Below are 9,182 nucleotides of genomic sequence, written 5' to 3' on the forward strand. Positions count from 1 at the left end.
GATGGTGCCCGGCTACCACCACTGACTGCTCTGACCAGGATCACAACAGAGGGTTCTGGACAGAGCTGGAGAAGGATGTAGAGCATAATTCTAACACACAAAAAAAAAAGACCAGATTTACTGGCACTCAAGGAGACTGGAGAAACCTCGAGAGTATGGCCCCCAGATACCCTTTTAGCTCAGTGGCGAAGTTACCTCCGAGGTTCACTGTTTAGCCTGGGAGTGGACAGCCCTGTAAAACCAAATGAGACTAACGAGGTACAGGAGTCCAGTGGCTAGGGCCAGAAGGCAGAAGGGGACAAGGAAGCTGGTGATAGGGAACACAAGGTTGAGTAAGGATATTGTTGATGTGTTGTGAGACTGTTAACCATTGTCATAGGGAAACATTTGTAGTAACTGTTAAATGAGAAACTATTTTGTTCTGTAAGCCTTCATCTAAAGTGAGAATAGCAGCACGATTGGAAGAGCGTAGTCGATGTCACTGAACTGTGCATGCAGAAATTTTTCAAATGGTGTATCTTTGGCTATGTGTATTTTCACCAAAAAAAAGGTTGAGAAGTTAGAGGGTTGACATGTTGTGGGACTTCCTCCAGAGCTGACAGAGAGAGAAAGCCTTTCCCTACAGCCAGCATCCTGAATTTAGACTTCTAACCTCCTAACTGTGAGAAAACAATTTTTTTTGTTAAAGCCACCCATTTATGGTAGTTCTATTATAGCAGCACTAGATGACTAAGACAATGCCTCACAAACTTTGAGTCTAATATCCCAGACATAATATACTGCTGCCCATTCAACAATTAATAGCAGCTGTACTTGTCAAGTTTCACAGATTTGCTGTGGGATAAACTGATAGCAAAGTATCATTTCCTTTTTTTTCCTCAGTGTTACTTGTTTTATGTTTTAACACCTTAGGAATACAGCACAGATAAAACCAGTCTCCCAAGGCTAAAATCTTAAAAGATATGAAATATTTTGGGTACCATACAACATTTTAATGTATAAGCCCACTAAACTCTTTGTTCTGTGTAGGTAGGACAGAGCATTGATTTTAGTTCAAATGCTCATTACAATTCTAAACTACACCTTCATACTTTAGATTCCCTATTATAACTACTAATAAGAACCTTGCTTCCTTATCACCATTTTAACAATAACTCTGTTCATGATGACGATGGGAGAGGGGAGGAATTTTGTGTCTGCATATTTTATGTGCAAGTCTCTGTGCACTGTGAAGAAGAGTCAGTACTTGGAGAGTAGAAATAACAAAAAGCTTTTACTGAGGATACTTTCGACTGTGTTAATGATGGAGGTATGACAGAGAAGGAGGAAAAGGGAAAAGTAAAAAGAAAAACGAGACAGAGAAACGGGGGATAGAAGGAGAGAGAGACAGAAGGTAAAGAAAGAAGACAGACGGTAAGAGGGATACAAACTAGACCTACCCTCAGAATTAAAATTTCATTGTAGGCGGTTTACAGTTGCCATAAAGTCCCTCGGTGGTACTAATAGTTAACAAACTTGGCTCCTAACCAAAAGGTTAGAGGTTCCAGTTTACTCATAGGCACCTCACAAGAAAGACCTGGTGATCTAAAAAATCAGCCACTGAAAACCCTATAGAGCACAGTTCTACTCTGACACACACGGGGTTGCCATGAGTTGGAATTGACTCAAAGGCAACCGTTACGCATGTACACAAAAAATGAAAATGTACAGATTGAAGAGAAATCAGTATTTGGATTTTTATAACATACATTTGTAATGTAGATTTGAAACTTAAGGCAATAACTATGTAGTGTCCTTTCAATATAGAGATATGATTTTCACACCATCTGTGCCAATTATCTAACTGGAGGTCACCTACTAATGACCCATATCACCAAGCTGGCAGATTAGCTTGAGTCCAATCCATGTAACAGAGCAAAGCCAACTGGCTTACCCAGTGACTAAAGAGGAGCCCAAAGCTGAGCCACTGAAAACCCTCACCTGTCCATCTGTCCCAATGGTTCCTCCGCACTCAGTGAGCAGTTCCGACATGTCATAGTAGCTGACAAACTCCCACAGACAGGCCTCGAGGTTCAGGTTTCTGTAGAAGCGTAAGGTACTGGAGCCTCTCATAGACGAGCTGTACTGATAAGGATACATCTCTCCAACGATTTCTGGGTTTTTTGTGGCATCAGTCAAGAAGCCATGGTGAGTCTTCACTTCAGTGTAATCCAGCAGGTTGGAGCACTTGTGGTTCCCAACTCTCGTGCCATCCGGGCTGAGGGTCAGCTCGAAGTTGGAGAGCTCTCGGGTGGAGACCACCGGGAGCATGCCTGCAGGATATTGGTGTCACCGTTACTATTCCATGAAAAGCAAAGGGCTCTGGATACTTTATAATTTCTTAATCTCTTAAGCATGTAAGAAGGTAAGCCCTAAAAAATACTATACATGAGCAGTGACTCTCAAGGGGATGTCCAAGGATCTCTAGGGTTCCCTGAGAATTTTTCAGGAGAGCTGATTAAAACTCTATTAATAATAATATTAAGATATTCTATGACTTTCCCACCTCTATCTCTAATGATTGTACAGTGGAGTTTTTCAGAGGTACAAGATGTGATATACTGAATACATGCGATACAGAAGTAGAAATCAGAATCCAGATTCTATTAAGCCAGATATTAAAGATATTTAAAAAAATGCAAAGCAATACCATTATCACTAACTTTTGTTTTATAAATTATAATTATTTTTCTTTAAAACATGTTATTCATGTTAACATCTAATAGATTATTGTTATTTTTAAATAAGAAAATAAATATTTTACCATTTTTTCAGTTTTAGTTTCAAACCAGGAAATATTTGTTGACTCACAAAACAAATGTCTTTATGGTCCTCAGTAATATTTAAGGGTGTAAAGGAGTCCTGAGATCAAAAAGTTTGAAAACTAGGAGTCAGCAAGCTTCTTTTGTAAAGGACCAAACTGCAAATATTTTAGGCTTTGCAGGGCCATAAGGTCTCTGCTGGAGCAACTCAACTGCCATTGAGCCGGAAAGCGACCATAAATGATATGTAAATGAATGAGCACAGCTGTGTACAATAAAACTTTGGATTTGAATTGCATATAATTTTCATGTTTCACAAAATACTCTTCTTTTGATGTTTTTTTTCAAACATTGAAAACCGTAAAAGCCCTTCTTATATCATGGGCCATAAAGACACAGGTAGTGGCTGGATCTGGCCCACAGGACACGTTTGCTGGCCCCTGGCATAGGAACACAGCAAAAGCACAGTGACAGAGACCTCCTCTGTGGGCCTTTCCCACCTCTCTCCCTCATATTCCCCCACAGCAGTACTCTGGTGTCATCAAAGAACTGCCCAGCCTCTCTGGCAGAGCTGTGGCCACGGAAAGCTTCAGAAGATGCAAAGTCAGGCTCTGGGAGTGGCATACGGGACAGGTCTTTCTATTAGCAAAGACTGCTATAGACCTCCTTTCCCCTCGTGGGCACTGCCTCAGCCCTTTCCAGCTCTGAGTTACTCTTTCACACCTGCCTGGACACATGGAGACAGGATGGTCAAACATGGGACTGACATTACGCTGTAAAATAAGGAGGTGCAGCTTCCCATCCACCCCAGCCCCCGCAGGCACAAGTTTGGGTTTGTCATAAGCAGGCAAGGGGCCCCTAGGCAGTGCAAACGGTTAAGCGCTCGACTGCTAACTGTAAGGTTGATGGTCGGAGTCCACTCAAAGTCACCCTGGAAGAAAGGTCTGGCTATCCACTTCTGAAAAATCAATCATTGAAAATCCTATGGCGCACATTTCTACTCTTACACACGTCGGGTTACCATGAGTCAGTATCGACTCAACAGCAACTGGTTTGGTTTTTTTGGTTAAAAAGCAGGCAAAGCAGGCTCGTGTCCTTGATCTAAGGGAGGTAGATTCTACCTTGTAATTCTTAATATTGCCTAACTCTTTCCTTCTCTGAGCCACACAAAATATAACTAATATACTAAGTGTTCCCATTCCTATCAACAATTTACTTCAAGTATAAAGCAAACTGAGTGCAATAGAACTTGCAGACATCTTCTGTACATGGGGAAATGTTCATAAAGGCAGATACAGTTACTGACGCTAGTTACAGCTCACCGTCTAGAGAAACTGAACACAAAATACGATACCGCTAGTTTCATTTGAACACCTAGAGAAAGTCTTAGTTATTGCAATAAATGTTTAGAGAGACTTATAAAACTCCATCTAAGAAATAGCAAACATATGTTGAAGGCAAGCATTCAGATACTAAAATGCTTTACTGCAAATCTAAGTTCATGAGTTTTAAAGACATATTTGTGCTGTCACTTCATAAAAGTTAACATATTAGCTAAAGTTGTGTTTCATGGTATTTGGGCATCTAATAAATTTATCTAATTTTATAGAACACTTAAATTTTCAGGCAACCCCTGGGTGGTGCAAGTGGTTAATGTGCTCAGCTGCTAACGGAAAGATGGGCAGTCCAAGTCCACCTAGAGGTACCTCAGAAGAAAGGCCTGGCAATCCACTTCTGAAAAATCAGCCATCGAAAACCTATGGATCACAGGTCTACTCTGACACACATCGGGTCACCATGAGTCTCAGGGTTAACTCGATGGCAACTCTTTTTTTTTTTAATTTTCAGACTTTAAAAATCTGGGTAGAAAGAAAGAAACACTTGGAAGAAGCAGAAAGACTTGAAGCACAGTTGCAAAACCAACACTTACTACATGCTAGATTATTTAGAGTAATAAGTAAAATAAACACTTCCGTGGACTGCTTACCCAGGTCACCTACCGTCTATGTGTGGCATCGTGACGGTGAGCTTGATGAAGTTTGTGTGGTCAGGGTCTTCGGGGCCCATGTAGCGCAATTTAGCTGAGAACGGCTCTGCCCCCACTACCCCTGGCACGCGGGGCTGGCAAAGACCTCGATGAAAATGAACATACTTATGGTAAAAGAAAATCATAGACAACATCTAAAGAATATTTAAAAAATGGGCACCATTGCTTTTCTGTGTACTGTGATGTTCTCTGCCGACTAAAGGCACTGCCGAGATGGAGCATTACAGGATGCAGAAGACCGTGGTGTGAGAAATACTCACAACAGATGGTGCATGGGCCCCTTCTTAACATTTCAGATATTTTATAGAGTTTGAGAAAGGACAGTTACTGCTGAATGTGATTTAATATGTACTGGTTATTCTGGGTTATGATCATATTCATAAATCATTTGAATGTAAAATGTTAATAGACACAGTAAAAATTACTGAAAGCTAATAGGAAAAAAGTAAGTGTATTCAATTAAGTGGACTCAACTTTTTATCCTAGAATGTATGCTATAAAATATACATCATTTATAAGTCAATAAAACTAAAAATGCACTCACTCTTAAAACAGAAAATAAAAGTCTTCCTAGAATCTAACAGCAAAATGCATAAAGTAGAGTTTTCTACAGAATACATACTTTCTTACAGTACGCATATTATAAATTATGATGCATTTTTACCACTCTCTCTTTCTCTCACTGACCCCCAAGAATTTTGTCATGAAAAGCTTCCTCCAGTGTTTGCTTTAGGAGAATTGTGATGCTTTAATTTTAACCTTATGGATGGGACCAAGATGCTAGATTAGAATTTCAAGAGAATTAACCAATAAATAATTTCTTTTATATTTGTCCAAAGCAGAAGAAAGAGACAGGTATTTATTAGAACGGTAATAAACCAGAGGTAGCTCCCGTCTCTGGCTGTCTGTTTTATTAATGGCGGACTAATTTTAAGACTTTAGTTATTTATTTATTTTGTATCAACAAAATGCTGTGGTTTTAAGGGAAACTTAAAAACCATGTATTTTCATCCTAATAGAAGGGCATATTGCTATACACAATATCAATGAATATTTGATCCTGAACATATAATCATGGGAGGTAACATATATGTCTGAACCACTGTATACAAGTCTTAGAAGTAGAATTTTAAAAGCAGAATTTTATTTTTAAAATCTAATTTAAAAATCCTTCCGCAGAGTAAAGGCTTAGTTTATACAGTGGGCTTCCCATCTTTTCAGGCTGTCTCTAGCCATCGTATTCTCCACCCCCAATGTATCCTCCCCTGGTGGTGCAAACGGTTAATGTGCTTGGCTGCTAACTGAAAAGCTGGAGGTTTCAGTCCACGAAGAGGCGCTTTAGAAGAAAGGCCTGCAGATCTAATTCTGAAAAATCAGCCATTGAAAACCCTATGGAGAGGCGGGGCCAAGAAGGCGGAGTAGTCAGATGCTTCCGGTGGACCCTCTTACAACGAAGACCCAAAAAAACAAGTGATTTGATTATATATGGCAATCTGGAAGCCCTGAACATCAAAGGCAGAGTTGAGGAACTGGACTGAGTGGCAGGGGGAGGGAGAGACGGTTTGGAAGCAGTGAGGAGTTGCCAGACCAGACTCGGAGAGAGCCTGAGCCCTTCAGGCCTGAGCAGATCAGGGGTGAGCACTGACGCAGGCAAGCGGCGATGCTTGGGAGGTGTGTTTTCCACACCGGGAGAGACCCAGTGCCAGAGAGTCTACACGGCCACCCAGAACCAGCGAGAAGCAGCCCTCATCGGCGAAAGATAAGTACTTGCGTACAGCTTACTGAGTGGATCAAAAACACGCCCCTTAGAGAAAAACCTCTCTCCCATTTATCTCCCTGCTCTCTGTTCTGCACTGGGACCCGAACTGGCTTCAGCAATTGCCGAGTCCCCTGGGCCTGAAGTAGGTTCTCTCACACGCCCGTAGCCATTCTCCCTGCCTTGGAGAGTGAACAAATTAACAAACAGGGGAAAAAATAAACTGCCAGCTCCCCTAAGCCTGGAGCCCAGAGTAGTTACAGCTCCTTTGTCTAGGCACAGGCATAAGGGATCCATGGACTTTGAGTGCCTTTCCCCCTGCAGAGACTTGTGTGGGCCCATCTCAATAGCGTAGGCCCTTATTACTGCAGTGCAACAGGGTATACATCAGAACTCTAACTTCAACTGTTTCAGCTGTGAAGTAGCAGGTTCTTGACATTTGACACAGCTCTGCCCATTAAGCAGGGTCTTCAGCTACTCACATCAGGGGGCTGAGGACTGGTGGCTACACCCATGCCACCTAGCCACCTGCGATAGAGGCCCATGAATAAGAAGTGCCCCCAAGTCCTTACAGCCAACAGCATTAGGTACTCATAGTCCTGCTGCAAAATCCACCCACCTACGTGCTCTAGGGAACAGGGACTCCTTCCTCCTGGACACTCGGGGTGGCTGTCAGCCCCCTGTCTTGCTCAGAGTGTGTCCCCCTGCTGCAGCCAGATGCCTGTGCCTATACCAATCACCCATGCCTGTCTAGGACTGTAAGTGAGAGCCTACATGACACACTTGGTGGCTATCTACCTGGGCACCTGAGCTGAATACATACAGGAGGAGTGGGCGGATTCCTGAGCTCACATACCAAGTAACAGATCAAGTGACAGGACCTTAGAGCTTCAAAGGTGCCAATAATCAAACTAGCTCATACGAGCAGCTATTTGGGCATATCAAAACAAAACAAGAAGCTAGGACACAGTAAGCAAACATAAAATAAATAAATATAGTAACTTATTGATGGCTCAGAGACAATAGTCAATATCAAATCACATAAACAGGCAATCCATGATGGCTTCAGCAAACTCCCAAAATAAAGAATCTAGAAATTTTCCAGAGGAGGAAAATTTCTTGGAATTACCGGAGGCAGAATACAAAAGATTAATATACAGAACTCTTCAAGAAATTAGCAAGGAAATTAAGCAAAACACAGAATACCCAATAGAGGAAATGAAAAAGATTAGAGAAGAGCATAATGACAAATTTAATAGGCTGCAAGAATCCATATAAAGACAGTAATCTGAAATCCAGAAGATTAACAATAAAATTTCAGAATTAGACAACTCAATAGAAAGTCATAGGAGCAGAATTGAGGCAATGGAAGTCAGATTTAGTGAGACTGAAGATAAAGCACTTGACACCAACTTATTTGAGGAAAAATCCAGTAAAAGAATTAAAAAAAATGAAGAAATCCTAAGAATTATACAGGACTCTATCAAGAGGAATAACCTACAAGTGGTTGGAGTACCAGAACAGGGGTATGACAGAAGAGAGAAAATTGTTGAAGATTTGTTGGCAGAAAACTTCCCTGATATTGTGAAAGATGACAAGATATTTATCCAAGATGTCCATTGAACCCCACATAAGGTAGATCCCAAAGGAAAAGTCACCAAGACATATTATAATCAAACTTGCCAAAACCAAAGATAAAGAGAGAATTTTAAGAGCTGCTAGGGATAAACAAAAGTCATCTACAAAGGAGATTCAATAAGTATAAGCTAGGACTACTCTGCAGAAACCATGCAGGCAAGAAGGCAGTGGGATGACATATATAAAGCCTTGAAGGAAAAAACATTGTCAGCCAAGAATTATATATCCAGCAAAACTGTCTCTCAAATATGATGGCAAAACTAGGGCATTTCCAGATAAACAGAAGTTTAGGGAATTTGCAAAAACCAAACCAAAATTACAGAAATACTAAAGGGAGCCCTCTGGTTAGAAAATCAGTACCATCAGATAACAACCCAAGACTAGAACACAGGACAGAGCAATCAGATATCAAACCAGATAGGGAAGACACAAAAGTGAGTCAAAGCTAAAACGCTGACAATACGGAAACAGAGATGTTACTATATGAAAGATGACAACATTAAAACAAAAAAGAGGGCTTAAAAAATGTAGACTTAGATTTTTTTCATATGGAGAGGAAGTCAAGGTGATATAAAGAAATAAAATACTAGAATAAACTTAGAAAACATGGGTAAATATTAAGGTAACCACAAAGGAAACTAACAATCCTACAAGTAAAAATAAAAAACTAGAAAAATATAAAGACTCAGGAAACACAAAATCAACAACGATGAAAAAGATGAAAAGAAAATACATAAAGAAAAACAACTCAGAACAGAAAATTAAGTAGAACAAAGAAACTGTGAACAACACACAAAAAAAGACATCAAAATGACAGCACTAAACTCATAACTATCAATAATCATGCTGAATGTAATGGACTAAATGCACCAGTAAAGAGACAGAGAGTGGCAGACTGGATAAAAAAACACGATCCGTCTATATGCTGCCTACAAGAGAC

At 40.5% G+C, this 9,182-nt stretch overlaps 1 protein-coding gene across 1 annotated transcript in view; it reads right to left on the reverse strand.

Moving 5' to 3' along the window:
- FREM2 (FRAS1 related extracellular matrix 2) overlaps window positions 1-9,182 on the reverse strand; it is a 290,304-nt gene that overhangs the window by 31,325 nt on the left and 249,797 nt on the right. Inside the window, exons 15-16 of the mRNA XM_004388078.1 lie at window positions 4,802-4,933; window positions 1,981-2,312 (exon numbers count right to left, since the gene is read on the reverse strand). Of these exons, the coding sequence (XP_004388135.1) occupies window positions 1,981-2,312; window positions 4,802-4,933 (464 nt within the window). The remainder of the gene's footprint in view (window positions 1-1,980; window positions 2,313-4,801; window positions 4,934-9,182) is intronic.

The sequence above is a fragment of the Trichechus manatus genome, unplaced genomic scaffold (genome assembly GCF_000243295.1).
Source record: "Trichechus manatus latirostris isolate Lorelei unplaced genomic scaffold, TriManLat1.0 scaffold00205, whole genome shotgun sequence".
Classification (NCBI taxonomy): Eukaryota; Metazoa; Chordata; class Mammalia; order Sirenia; family Trichechidae; genus Trichechus; species Trichechus manatus.